Source organism: Plectropomus leopardus, chromosome 15 (genome assembly GCF_008729295.1).
Source record: "Plectropomus leopardus isolate mb chromosome 15, YSFRI_Pleo_2.0, whole genome shotgun sequence".
Lineage (NCBI taxonomy): Eukaryota > Metazoa > Chordata > Actinopteri > Perciformes > Serranidae > Plectropomus > Plectropomus leopardus.
In genome coordinates this window covers 9,779,207-9,793,341 of record NC_056477.1, presented here as the reverse complement: position 1 = coordinate 9,793,341, position 14,135 = coordinate 9,779,207, and the positions used below count along the sequence as shown (strand labels likewise).

At 39.8% G+C, this 14,135-nt stretch overlaps 1 protein-coding gene across 1 annotated transcript in view; it reads right to left on the bottom strand.

Annotated features, from left to right (window-relative positions):
• The window catches only part of ryr2b (ryanodine receptor 2b (cardiac)), an 85,907-nt gene that overhangs the window by 51,777 nt on the left and 19,995 nt on the right, over window positions 1-14,135 (bottom strand). Inside the window, exons 24-45 of the mRNA XM_042502345.1 lie at window positions 13,947-14,106; window positions 13,563-13,710; window positions 13,062-13,270; window positions 11,973-12,147; window positions 10,975-11,183; window positions 10,625-10,811; window positions 9,613-9,745; window positions 9,163-9,277; window positions 8,710-8,870; window positions 7,517-7,676; window positions 7,216-7,302; window positions 6,702-6,928; window positions 6,216-6,429; window positions 4,951-5,577; window positions 4,648-4,848; window positions 3,711-3,822; window positions 3,433-3,573; window positions 2,874-3,150; window positions 2,454-2,568; window positions 2,090-2,222; window positions 1,351-1,454; window positions 963-1,098 (exon numbers count right to left, since the gene is read on the bottom strand). Coding sequence (XP_042358279.1) covers window positions 963-1,098; window positions 1,351-1,454; window positions 2,090-2,222; window positions 2,454-2,568; window positions 2,874-3,150; window positions 3,433-3,573; window positions 3,711-3,822; window positions 4,648-4,848; window positions 4,951-5,577; window positions 6,216-6,429; window positions 6,702-6,928; window positions 7,216-7,302; window positions 7,517-7,676; window positions 8,710-8,870; window positions 9,163-9,277; window positions 9,613-9,745; window positions 10,625-10,811; window positions 10,975-11,183; window positions 11,973-12,147; window positions 13,062-13,270; window positions 13,563-13,710; window positions 13,947-14,106 — 4,031 coding nt within the window. The remainder of the gene's footprint in view (window positions 1-962; window positions 1,099-1,350; window positions 1,455-2,089; window positions 2,223-2,453; window positions 2,569-2,873; window positions 3,151-3,432; window positions 3,574-3,710; window positions 3,823-4,647; window positions 4,849-4,950; window positions 5,578-6,215; window positions 6,430-6,701; window positions 6,929-7,215; window positions 7,303-7,516; window positions 7,677-8,709; window positions 8,871-9,162; window positions 9,278-9,612; window positions 9,746-10,624; window positions 10,812-10,974; window positions 11,184-11,972; window positions 12,148-13,061; window positions 13,271-13,562; window positions 13,711-13,946; window positions 14,107-14,135) is intronic.

The following is a 14,135-nucleotide window of genomic DNA, read 5'->3' as shown; positions in this document are numbered from 1 at the left end:
ACACCCTCAAGGACGATTTGAAAGGATGCCGTCTGGGCGCCACTTCAGAGTAAGACAAATCAATAGTAGAAGAAGCAGAGAGTTAATTACCTCTATTGCAAATAGTTTACTTAATTGGGAGCATGACATGATACAGCCTCTTGTGCCTTTTGAACTTTGTATTTGGCTTTAGGTATTCGAGCAGTGTCGCAAACATCCCACAAGTAATAAATGCTCTGAATAAGTCAAAAGCATAACTGAATCCATAAAGACATAGACAATAGGGTTAGTGAAATTAATTAAAAAAAATTAAGACCACAAAAAAAGTAAATTTCACTTCATTTAAAATTGTTATATAAAATAAATCAAGCATACAACATTTCAGGGACAATAAAGTCAATATAATCAGTTAAATTCTGAATGATTTATCAATAGAAATGTCATTTAAAGGTCCGATATTATGTTCATCATCAGGTCTATACTTATATTCGGGGTTTCTACTAGAACATGCTACAAAATTCAAGCCTGCTCTGACTGGTCAGTGTTTCTGTGTCTTTGTCATTTGCACCCTTGATGTTTCTGCACTGTCAATGCAGCATGTGAATAACGAAAATGACTCTGTAGTGTTTTTGCATTTATATAGTACAGTTGTGACTTCATTAATGTCCTGAGGGCTTGTCTAAAGGCTCAGAATATGGGCTGTGCTCAAAATGAATAATTCTGTACCATCATTTTAGATACATAATTATGATAATTCTAACTATAGTCTTTTTTAGGACATTTTTCCCTAGCTTCTTTGAAAATCATTTTCAAAATCTACTAATTTCTTGCAATTTGCATAACACTTCTTGTCAAGTTGCTCACTGCCTTTTTTTGTCTGAACGCAGCACAAGAAAAGTGCTCTCAGTCCAGGTGTCAAAGGATTGAACTATCACAGGATGTCGCTCTGCATGGGAAAACTATGGTTAGGACTACGTGGTTACCATTGCAGAAGACGGCAAAACGTAGAAAATCCAGGTAACGTTCGCCCTCCACTGGGTTCCATCCGATATCAGGATAACCTTTAGCCACTAGCATTGGACAGCTCTGCAGACCACAGCCAGCGAGGTATTGAACCACCTGGATAGTAGATTAGATCAGATATTGGGTTTTTGCAGCTGCTGTGCAACTGTTGGGGGTACAACAAAAAAACTAAGATTTCACAGATCATGACAGAGCCACCTAAGCACCCAAATATGCATATCAGAGGAGAGTAAAATGTGAAGGGACACTGCAAAATAATATCGAAAAGCAGAGCATGTTCACTACAGACCACAGCAATTATCAATTAACAGCAGTGCTGCAGAGGAAGGTACAGAGCATTAAACTCACCTTCTCTAGGTCAGGCTCCCTCAGCGCCAAGGCAAGTTCGTTATTATCCATGACAGAGGCTGCTGCCACATCCAGAGGAGTGGCCCCACGCATGGACGGTGAAGCTAAGGGACAAAGGCATAAAACTATGTGAACACCAACTCAACCAAGTATATATGTCAGAACATTGGGGCTTTTTACTCATGGGGACAAGACCCTAACACCTTCACAAGGTTATTTTCTTAAGTCCAAAATAATGTCCCCGCAAGGAATAAAAGGGTCAGACACACCGACATAAATCAGTGTAAATCAGTACAAAAAACAGTCCGGAAATAAACTTTTATTTAGTAGACTACCTATGAAACTTTCAGTGTTACATCCTTGCATCAGCACTGCAAACTATGGCCTCAGAGAGTTGAATGTCATGTTATCTCATACATATATTCTGAAATTAGTTTGCCATGACATTCATGTTGTCATTTCAATTTCTGTGTGTTTACATTTATGTTTGTTCTGACATTAAATAAGCCCACTCAGTTTTTTGCCTCTCCCTGCACTGTATACTGTGTTATTTTTTGGAATTTAGTGCATTTTAAATTGCAAAATAAAATAAAAAATCCTAAAACTAAACTAAATCAACATCTGTCTCAAAAAACAGGTTTGATAAATCGAGTTCTGTAGTAAAATTAAGAGTTATTGCATTAAAACACATTATATGGGGGTTTCTGTTGCTACTGAGACAGAGAAGTGAGAGATCTACCTAGTCCCACACGGCTGTTTTCTAGCAGGTAGCTCAGATGATCAAACAGGGCTCCCTGATTATGACGGCTGATGCGGCAAAAGTAACACAAGAACCGACAGCAGCTGGCCACCATCTTGGGAAAGGTAATCTCCTGACAAAAGAAAATCAATGCATTGATATTAAAAAAAACACAATGTGAGGGTAGATGGTACAGCCGACTGTACTGCAGGGGAGTATTACCCTATTGATGATGCTTATCAGCCATGACACATTTATCTTTAAATTATGACCTATGGAATATCAATACTGTTCCAACTGATGAAAAGACCTGCATCTCTGTTACACACATTTTCTCCAAATAATCACTATAAATTACTCTCACCTTTGATTCCCCTTCGCCAAGAACATTGACCATCACCTCCATCACAGTCTCATGCATCCCCAATGCCCTCATTAGGTTGGGGTGCTGGTAGAAAACTTTATTATTCATGATGTCCCTGTACATAAAACATTGCATACAAAGAAAAATGACAATAATGTTGCAGATATTTTTCATACCACAAAGGATATTAGAAGGGATCTATAATGCTATGCCATATTTTATATATAATATTACAATCACAGATGTTCATATAAGCAAGGCCAAAGTTTTAAAAAATGAGGTAAACTTGTGTAGAAGTGATCCTCGTAAGCTTCAAACCGTTTTGATTACTGCTATTCCACGTTACAGTCATTCCCCCGGCTGCAATGATGATACAGAGACTGTCTTCTAGCACAGACAGTGTGAGACAGACCTTCTTACCCTAATCTTCTGATCATCAGTCTCTCCTCTTCTTTCCCCATGCGGACACTGAGGAGAGAGCGAATTTGGCTCAAGGAGGACAGGAGGACCATGGTGTCTTCAACTGATGCCTGGCTGATCGTATAGGCTCTGCACAGGGGACCTGCCATTTGGCCCCCAAGGCCCTGATACTGGCGGTGCAGCAGTGAGAACACAGCCCGAACTAGTTCAGGGTCCTCCATCTCAGTCTCTTGAGCCCAGTGCACCATGGTCTCAGAGATCAGCGTTTTGAGGGATTCTGAAGAAGTAGTAATAAAAGTAGAAAAGTTGGGGTAGAATATGTAACATTATAACATTTGGGACTCTTTAAAGTATTTATCAAACACAAAGATTTTTTGGACCTGCTACAGTAGATATGTTTCTGGATGAATTCAACATCTTTGATGGGAGGTTGATACTTGATATTCTCATTCACATATCCACTTTCACCCAACTCCTCTCTAAATACAACTCAAATTTTGCACATAGATTAATAGGCCAAAAGTGAGATACAGAAACGGCTTTCACAACAGGCACTTACTGGCACTCTTAGTTCTTCTTTCTTCCACTTGTACGGGTGTCTTCTTCACTCCAATAACTCTTGCTACTAAACTGAAAAGTCTGTCTTTTACAGACATCTCCACATCCTCTTCATCCTCTGTGTCACTGTCCAATTCAATGCCTGCACAGTAACAGCCAGTAAGATTAGATTTACTCAGCTGCAATCATGCTAAGTGCCTTCTCTGTGCTTTTTCATTGTGTCCTGGCACAATGAAAGAATGAGTGAATTATTTAGTCAAATATAAACAGTGTTCAAACCACAGTGTGTGTTGAGGAGTTGATGGAAGTCCTGCAGGAGCCGCTGGATTTCCACTGGGCACGGACAGTTCTCCTGCTGCTCATTCTCTGCAAAGCTCAGCAGCATGTTGATCTAAAGACAAGTCACAGATGACACAAACCGTATACCAGGGTTCCCACACATTTTCATGGACAACATTTTTCAAACTTTTCCATGACTTGGCTCAAGGAGCCATAATAAAGATATCTTTTTTCTTGCCCCACTGGCCTGGCACTTTTCAAACATTTCAGTTTCAATCTTTAAACATCATTTCTGCTCGCTAGTATACAGGAAGGGAGAGACGAAACCAGGGAGACAATGACAAAACATACATGATGGTAAAAAAACGTCACACAGCAGGTGGGTTTCCATGACAGATTTGCGAAAAACAAAAGCAATATTCTCGACATGTTGATTGCTTGTGTTACCATTGGGCGTATTTTATATTCACAATTTCAATTTGCGCAATTTGAGGGTTAATGGAAACCCACCTAGTGGTGCATATTAAAACTTAGTTAATTCAACAGGTACAGAAAATCTAATTTGCCATTATGTTACATTGTGTGGAAGGTTATCCACGGAAGATTACTGCAACTGTTTCATTACACACAACAAAATCCCATGACTTTTCCAAAACTTTATATGATTTTGACTAATTTCATGACTTTTCCAGGCCTGGAAAATGTAATTTCCATGACCTTTCCATGTTTCCCATGACTGTGGCAGCCCTGGTATATGCCTTATCCTAAAAAACGCCACAGTTTTAATGTGAACCATGATAACGCAGCATTTTTTTCTTTTTAATGTTTTAATCTTTTAGAGTGTGCAGCTCCTGGAATATAGCAGAAACTGCAACACAGTATTTTGAACTGTAATATTCTCTGCTAAAATTCAGAATTGTATTTTATCAAATTCAACCTGCTCCTGTGGAGGTGAGCGAAACTCCTTGGTCTTGCGGGCAGTGAGGGCAGCAGACATGTTGAGTGCTTGCATGACCTGGTTGTAGCGAAAGCGTTGGTTCTCCTGCAGCTGACTCACAAAGCTGTCAGAGAAGGCGACCACAGCTTCTACTCGGTGGCGCACCTGGCAGTCACACAGGTAGGACAGCAGATGGCAGAGCTGGAGAAAGAAATGTATTAATTTAATACAGCTTAAAGAGATATAACAAAATATAACAGGAGAAAAATGACAAATTTCAAAGGATTGTGCTGGTTTGTTCACCTCAACTTTGACAGCTTCTGGAAGCTTCATTTGTAAAAGTCCTTCTTTCGAGGTGTCATCTTCTTTTTTGCTATCCTCTTTCCGTTGTTCTTCATCATCACTAGTTTCTTCCTCTTCTTCCTCCTCGAGGATTTCAGCATCAATGGAAAAGACTCCCGGCTCTATCAGCCTCAGAACTTTTTCCAGGTGTTCATCCCCAAATACCCCCATAACCAGTAGAGTATAGAAGAGTCTAATTAGGGGAACCAGCAGAAGCTCAATGCTGCCTCCTACAGGATCTCTCACACCCTGACCTACAGCCCAAACTCCAGCAGTCAACATCTCCACAGTCAGGTCTTTTATTATGTCCAGAGGGATTTCTGGGCTGTCTGTGCAGGATATTTCACCTGCACCATCTCCTTCCATCCCTTCACTTCTGACAAAACAAGGAGATGAGAAATGGATCCGTGGTTTGAGGGATGTGCTGAGCCTAGTGCTGAAAATGCCTACTGGAGGTTGAGCGTTCCCCCCATTAGCAGCATTAGCAGGGCTGGGATAAAGTGTGATTTCTCTGGTCTGGTCTGTCATTGGCACAACATATTCCCGGTTCATCATGTGACAAGCTGTGGCGTGGCTGCTGAGGTGAACCTAAAGCACAACAACACTCAATTATTTATTGAAATTCATACAACAAGCTTCTCAGGGGCAGAATAAATGCTGGAGGCTATGTGATAAACCCAGTGGTAAATCACTTTCATATTTTTTGGAACTGCCCGTTACTCTATCCATATTGCCAAAGAAATAGGGAACATTTTTAGAGTGAAAGCAGATTTTTCTTATGCCAAATTATATTTGGGGAGAACCTCTTAAAATCTCATGACCCAGGACAAATAACCTTTTTTAAGTACTTTTGGCTGCGAGCAAGACAGCCATCACAAATAGAAGTGGCTACAGTCAAACGCCCCTTCAAAGTACAATTGCATTCATTCACTGCATGGAGAAAATCGCCTTTTCTTTAAGACTGCAAGTTGCAAAAATGGACTACATACACTAAGGAATGTAGCCTTCTGTCTGGATAGTTGAAAAACCCTCTTCTGTACCACTGAGTGACTCTTACCAACCTCTAACCCCCCTTTGTTTTTCTCTTCAACCTGAAAATACCAACAAAAATAAAGTTCTAAAAAAGAAGAACACTCAATTATTTACCTAACAAAGACCAAAGTTTCTTCATCCAGTTGTTGATGAATGTTACCTTAAGAAAAACATGAACTCAGACACTTAATCACCTGAATAAGCAGCTGGTAAAATGCAGAGCGGAGCAGGCCGGGGAGATGGGGATTCTGAATGGCATGAAGGACCTGGGATTGGTCCACATGACTGCAGAGAGCCTGGCAAACTTTGGTGTTTCCAAGGGCGCATAAAGAGCAGTAGAGGAGGAGAGTGTGGTGGTGAAAGGTCAAGAGGTCATCACGTTCCGACAGCTCCAAAATGTCAACAGACCTAGACGTATGTCATGAAAAATTAAAAGACAATTTCAGTCTTGCTCAAGATCAAATTAAAGCTCCGGCTGATAACTTGGCACAATGTCATTCTGTTGCATTTTTGATGATGTTATACAATAAACAAGCGTGTGCTGCCTGGTGCTTGCAGATCACAGCAGAACAAAAGGCATGCGAAATGATAGACATGATAAACAACACATGCATCGCCTTCTGAGCATTAAATCAGCAAGCCTAATCATAAAAAAAACAAATTTATTTCAGCTCTTTCACCTGCTTTCGTCAGGGATCTGAAGGGTCATGACTTGCAGGGGCTCACAGCACTGGACTCTCCAGCCGTGGTGCTCATCAGGCCGATCCACCATCACATTTAATGCACGGTCAGGCACTCTGGTCCACGAGACCGGGTTGAGGTGCTGGACCTGAAACCTTGGAGGACACTGTGGGGTGACATTCCTTCTCTGGCTGCGAAGCAAACCTGCCGACAACGGCATCACATTCTGGATTGAGAGGAAAACAAACACAAGGAAATATGTAGCAGACCACCAAATACCTTAAACAAATAAAACAGGCTAAAACATTTTCTTCAAAGAGCTGAAAGTCTTCGACACTGAAATGTTCACTAACAAGCTGCAACTTAATTAATTACTGATCTAATCTGTCAACAACAGTTTGGTCAGTTTTTCTGAAGTATGTTGCTTTTTCATATTACACTGACAAGCAGAAAAGGGTAAAAAAACAACATATTTCTAATGTCTTTGACAGGATTAAAAATGTGTTCCTTTACCTTGATGCGTCCCAGTTCAAACTGAAACATGTTGCTTGTGGTGGGTTTAACAAAAACAGCAGGGAACAGCTTTGTGCTGGCTTCCACCTAAATAGCAGTGAAACAATACTACATCAGTTTAATAATGCAAGTTAAACATTACTCGATAGAATTACTTCAATAAGCCAATGTTTCCAAGCGTAACAAAACTCTATGAGGTTTAATGTGTATTAAATTTAGACAAGCATACATGGTTTTCATTTAACAAGAGGAAAAATACAGATTAGTATGAACAAATTGTATAAATTCCTGTGCAGCCTACTTGGTAGAAGGTGGCCATCTCCACTCCGCTGGAGGTGAAGGTGAGCAGCCCGGTGGCGGTGTCAATTAAACAGCCAATTTCCAACCCTGCACTCCTCCGGCTCTGAGACAAGCCTGTTGCCTCTCCAGCGCACACCATGTAACAATTACACCGCTTCACACTGAGCAAAAGGAGAAGGATGCATTTTTACCAGTGGTGTGCTAGTAATATGTCATGAAAACTCAAAAGAAAGCAATAGACTGGATATAATTAATCCTTTTCTACTAAATTGAATACAGCATTGAGCATTGAAGTTCAGAATCAATTAATTCGCTGTAAATACACTTTCATAACTGAGTCTGTGATTGTGGTAAGAAAAGGATAATCAGGACACAACAACTCTGATTGTAGTTTGTATTTAGATTCTTGAAAAAGTTATGCATACTGACAAATTAAAGGGACAGTTTGGGATTTCTGAAGAGGAGCTGTATGGAATACTTATGTATTGTCAGTACATTACAAACAGTAGCTGACGGGGCACGCATCCCAAAGGGGTTGATATCAAAACATATTTTTAGCCACTTTAAAAAAGGCCTACCTAAAAACTTAATATCAGTCTAAGTGGATGCTATATTTAGAGTATTTTTACCGCTTTACCTCACCGCCACACAGCCTTTTCCTTTGGCATTACATTTCTCATCTGCCACCGGTCAGCAGTTTGGGTCATTAAGTGCTGTTAGCGGCTGTTATGTGATCCTATTTAAATTAAACTTCACATTGAAAACACTCCCAATACAGCATCCACTTGAGACTGATAGTGCCAGCTGGGGCTGTTTCTGCAAAGCGGGAACGTGCAAACTGCCAGATATTGTATGTAATACACTGACTATACATAACGTTGTTGTTGAGTGCAAACCTCGTATATCCATATTTCACTATTTTCATTTTTTTCATAAATGAATTCTATAAGTCCCCCACTGCATCTATCAGTAGGTTTTACCATTTCTCAACCAACAACATGTATTTAAAAATGCTTGTGACTAAACCTCCTATCTTCATTGGATCCTGTTAAAAACACAATGTTTTTTCCAATTCCTGAAAAATGGCAATTTTGGAGATAGAAGGTTTGTGCCAGACAGCAGCGATACAAATCTCAAACAGCCCCACTTCCAAAATCCTTAACTATCCCCTTAACAGTTTAGGAATATACTAACCTCTCCTGTACTTTCCCACTCTCATCTCCGAGGGTGACGGTCACAGTGAGGACACTGTCTGTGTCAAAATTCATGTCGTGCTGATGGAAGTCAGAGGTCACCCAGCCTGCCCACACATTAAACGGCTCCTGGCCTGGAAGAACTCTCACTGAGTAGTAATACTGAAACAGAGAGGGCAGTCAGTGTCATTGTTTGGTACATTACATCGACCAGCCAGAAGCTTAAGAGCTGCAAAACACAAGTGCATGAACCCTGCAGTGCAATTTGTTTCATTTTAGTGCACTGTGAGGCAGCAGAGTGTCCAAATACATCTTGTCTTTTCAGTTATTATATTTGGGTATTAATGAATCACTTAGAAATAATGGTACAAAATATTTGTGTTTCTTATTGACATTGATTTTTTTGTATGTTGTATCTGACAATGATGAGATAATGAGAAAATGAAAGTCTTACTCTGGAGCTCTTGATAAGGTGATCATGGTCATCTTTGTCTACCACGACATCTTCTAGAAGCCGTGCAGATGAGTTGCTGCTGACAAGGTCTGGTTTAGTCCTCTTCAGCATGAATCTTGTAGAACAGAAACACACAACCGTTCATACACACCACAATGAGCTTTGTAGACTGACTGTGATTTGTTCCTTTTTAAAATCATCTCCCGTTTACTGTCATTTTTACTGAGGAAAACTTCAGTCATAACCATAATTTTGTCATTTTAATCGCATAGCAGACACAGATGGACAAGCATACAATACATGACATTTCTAAGTGACTGGTGCATTATTATTCCAACTAAAGTAACACTAATGACCCAGCTATTGAAGTTTTTGTGTTTCCTTTTCCATATTCCAAATTATATGCATTTTGTGACATATCATCCCAGTTTTAGTTGCTCTAGCACCTACCGTTGTTTCAATCTGGATGTTTTGTCGTGACTATGATCTTTATGGTTGAGCTCATCTCTGGAGCCAGCAAAGCTGTGGGCTGACTTCATCAGCACTTCAAAGTCAGAGTCCACCTCCTCCTGCTCTTTCCTTCCTAAAAGGACAACGGGAATTAATTACAGCAGGGCCCTGGGGAGCTTAAGAGGAACAACACATGAAGGTCATAATTGTACAATACAGTGATGGAATGTAACTAGGTACATTTATTCAAGTAAAGTACTTAAGTACAAACTTGATATACTTGATCTCCACTATATTTCAGAGGCAAATATTGTACTTGTTACTGCACTACATTAGTTTGACAGCTTTAGTTGCTCTTAAAATTACAGATTTTCATCCCCTTTCTGTGCAGTGAAAAACGCATACCTCCAGATGTGGTGAATTTGAATGTTTGTGGTGAACTGAAGGATTAAGTGTTCCTTTATGCGTTGAGAAAATCCTCCTACTTCTTAAGGTAAATACACTATTAAAAAACCCTCTTGGATCAGCTGGAAAATGCACTGTGAAAGCCGAATAGAAGGCGTTTTTTTTTGACACCATGAAAAGTTGACTTTTTAGAGATATGTAGTTCTTACAGGACAGCAATGCTACAAACATACAATGATCTTGTAAAATGTGATGCATTGCTGTAGATTTAACTACCCAAGAGTATATAATGGAGTTAAAAATAGCACTTTACACATTGACAGTAGAAAATTGCAGCACACACATTAATGCAGCAGTAATATTAAAACGACATATTGACAGGGAATATTTCACTGCAAAACTACTTTTACTTTTGATATTTTTAAGTATATTTTGCTGATATTTCATATCAACTTTTGCTTAAGTACAGTTTTGAATGCAGGAATTTCACTTGTAGTTGTGTATTTTTAGAGTGTGGTCTTGTGGTCCTTCCTAAAGTCATTTGAGCTCCCTGTGGCTGACTCTAACACACCGTATATTATATGATATGATGTAAAATGATCTGAACCTGGAGAGAGAGAGCTGGAGGCCACTGGAAGCACGCCCCCCGCAGGGCTAGTGAGGACAGCAGCGCATTCGATGGACATGCTGAGCCGGTAAAAGCCCATCTCACTGCCTCCACTGTGGTGTGCAAACAACCGCTGAGAAACCCTCAGGCTGGATAAGGAATCCTTTGAGCCATTGACTCTGGTGACCTTGAATAAGATTTGAACAAGATTTTCAAGATCAGTGCTGTCAATTAACCACAGCTATAAGCGACCCAGAGTCCCACTAAGCCACTGCACCATACTGCACGCTTCAGAGGACATACTACCCAAGCTACAAGGTAAAACAAAGCCTATAGACTTGTAAACTAACCTGTAAGTTGTGATCATTGGGCATTATTGAGATAAACTGAGGCTGTCTCCAACTCATCCAAAGGGTTGGGTCTCTGGCCATGTTGACAGCAAACGGCTCATAGCCTTCCTGCAGGCCACACACAGTAAAGTACTGCAGAGAGGCTGCATTGCGGCCCAAGTTTAGCCTCCCCATCTGGTTCACCCCAACACTGACCACAGGCAACAAGCCTGGAAAAAAATGTGTGGAGAAACAACAAGAAGTACTTCAGTGTGAGAGATATATTTAAGCCTTGCATAAACGCGAACATAAAACGTAAACCTAAAGTTTATACTAGTGCCACATTAAGAAACATTCTTTCAGATTAATAAACAGCAAATAAGTGAAATACGCTGTATAAATTCAAAGATAGAAGGGGGGGTTAAAACTTAAGGGGAAAATTGTATTTGAAAACGTACAGTGTTTGAACCACCAGGAAAAGTTTTTGTTTATCAGTCTGTGTCAATGTCCAAACATAAACCGGTTTAAAATAATGTCTAAAAACATGATTTTCATGAGGTACTGATATGAAGAGGGGGTTTGACAATCACCAGGTATTTACGGGGTTTACTGTTTATTTATTTGGTAACTTAATATTCATTTTTTCCTAGTTTATCTTACTCTTTTTCCCCATAAATAATAATGTAAAATTGAAAATTCTTGATTTAGGGGATGTGGGTGTATGCATATGTTAAATTAATTAGAGTGTAAGTTGAAATTAATAAGGACGCTAGTTAATTAAAATTCAATTACTTACACAGAAGGGGTGGGATTAAATAAGTTTGTACTTCTTCTCACTCCTTCTCGAATATGTAAACCAAGTCTTCATGTGTTTGTACATTTCTTTTGCTTCATGTTTTTCATTGTAAATACTGCTTTTTTATATCTTTCTGCTTTTGTACAATAACCTCTCTATTTCCTTTTTTACATATTCGAAATAAATTCAATCAAATAAAATCCAGTCACAGATTCTCCCACACCGTCTCTGATATCAAAGTCCTTGGCAGCCAGCTCTGATCCTCTGTCATTAAACAGCAGCTCTCCATTGAGCGTGACCATCATGGTGCGTTCAGCCATGTCCACCAAGCAACCCACCACATCGCCTCTTTGCCACGGACGTCCCAGGGGCTCAACGCCCTGATGGTACCACTGAGCCTGAAAGCAAAAGAAAGACAAGGAGTTAGAAAAACAAACAAACACGTAAAGCCTCACACAAGAAGAAATATTAAAGAACCAATATGATACAGAAATAGTCCAGCAGCACCCATGGTTAAATCATGGTTACTCATCTTAATTATCACTGTGCTTTTGGTCAAGCACCGAGTTTAATTTAGATAATGGTGCCTGGATGTGCAACTTAAATGTTGAAGTAAGCTATTTAGTTTGACTTTCTAGTCCTTACTTTCAATTCCTCTCATTAGATGGATATTTTGCAGATAATAAGGCCACAGTCATGTCTGTCTGCTCTCCAAAACATCTTCTGGAATCTTTAATGATCACACAGCCAAAACACGTCAGTTTGTAAACAAGATCTGACTTTTTAATAGACCCAATCATATTAAATTCTTGATGCTTCTATAAAAATTATAACACGAAGGCTCCTCGCCTGAACGAATACGCCAAACCCTGTATTGCTTCCCAAACTGATAACACTTCACTCTTTTTGTTCTCACATTTCACAATAAAAATCCTTGAAATATACACAGTATTAATGTGAGAGAAAACTTTAATTCACTCATAACATTTGCTGAAAAGAAACTCAACAAAATAACTAACAATACTCTTTGGTAACTGGGGAAACTAAAGCTCAGTTGACGTACTTTCCTTGTGCTGTAACCTGAGCTTTCATTTTGTCATCATGAAAGTGAGGCTTAAAGCGAATCAATCTTAATGCCGATTGTGTCTTTTCTTATAGCCACTACACTGTGCAGTCAACATTTATCTCATAAAGTTAAAGCAAAAAAAAAATGTGTCCATTTCTACTTTCATAAAGTCACACTGTGATTAGGGATTATAGCTGTTTTGTCAACAACATTGGACATGTGGCCAAGAACTGTCAAATTTCTCACCTCAGATCCATCGAATACGTATGCCTGATCATCTGAGCCGAGCTCTTTGTCTGGGGTACAGCCCAGTCGGGCCCAGCCCACTCTCATTTTCCCAGCTGTCACTATCTCAAATTCAAAATACCACTTCCCCTTGGTCACAGAGTATGATTTATCTGGTCGGAACACTCTGCATTTCTCCGCAGAGAAGAGACATGGATTTGATAATGTGGCTGTAAATCCAAGAAACAGAAAAAAACATGGTTATCTGCTAAAATACTACCTGATTTGCATTTAGTTCCCATTAAATAGTGTATCTTTGCAGTAAAACGTTGACAAATTCTGCAGTGTTGTGAATATTCAGTAAAACGGTGCAACTAATACTCTCTTGTGGTCTAGCTGATAGCAAACTGAGCCTTATCTTAGTTTAACTAACGTGCATTATCTTATGCAGATTACAATAAACAAAACTGAAATGAACTGAGGTACAAATTATCAGATTGACAACAGTATTTTCAGACATACTGCGTTCCTGGTTGAGAGACTCGAGGGTGTAACCGTAGGCCAGCAGGGTGCAGACAGCCTCTCTGACACTCTCTCTGCCCACTCTCCTTCTCCTTTCATCAAGAAGGCTGTAGGGCACGAGGTACGGGCTCCGCTTTGCTTTCACATCCTAAAAATACAGATGCAAAGAGCAAAAGTGGGAAACAACATTTGTCGGGGAACAGTATCAGTGTTTGTATTGCCTGGGCATGTTTCTACTGCATGCTTTTCAATGTTGTAACTGAGAAAAAAGTAAAGAATATTTTTTCATATACTATATTCTTGATATTATTATCTTAAAAATGCAAATGCAATTTCTCCTTAGAAGTGTCTGCACAATGCAGTAATGCAGCACAGAGCATATACCTGTTGGGCTCCATAGGTCCATCCCTGCTTGATTCGCTCTCTGGCCCATACATTGTGATCATTCTCTGCCAGCAAGTTAACCACCTCTTCGTGGGCTGAGCTCAGGAAAACCTTGCTTAACTCTACTGGAGCCGGTCTGTAGCCACTGGGCTGCTCATACCTGAGAAAGATGGAAAAATGGACGTGAGT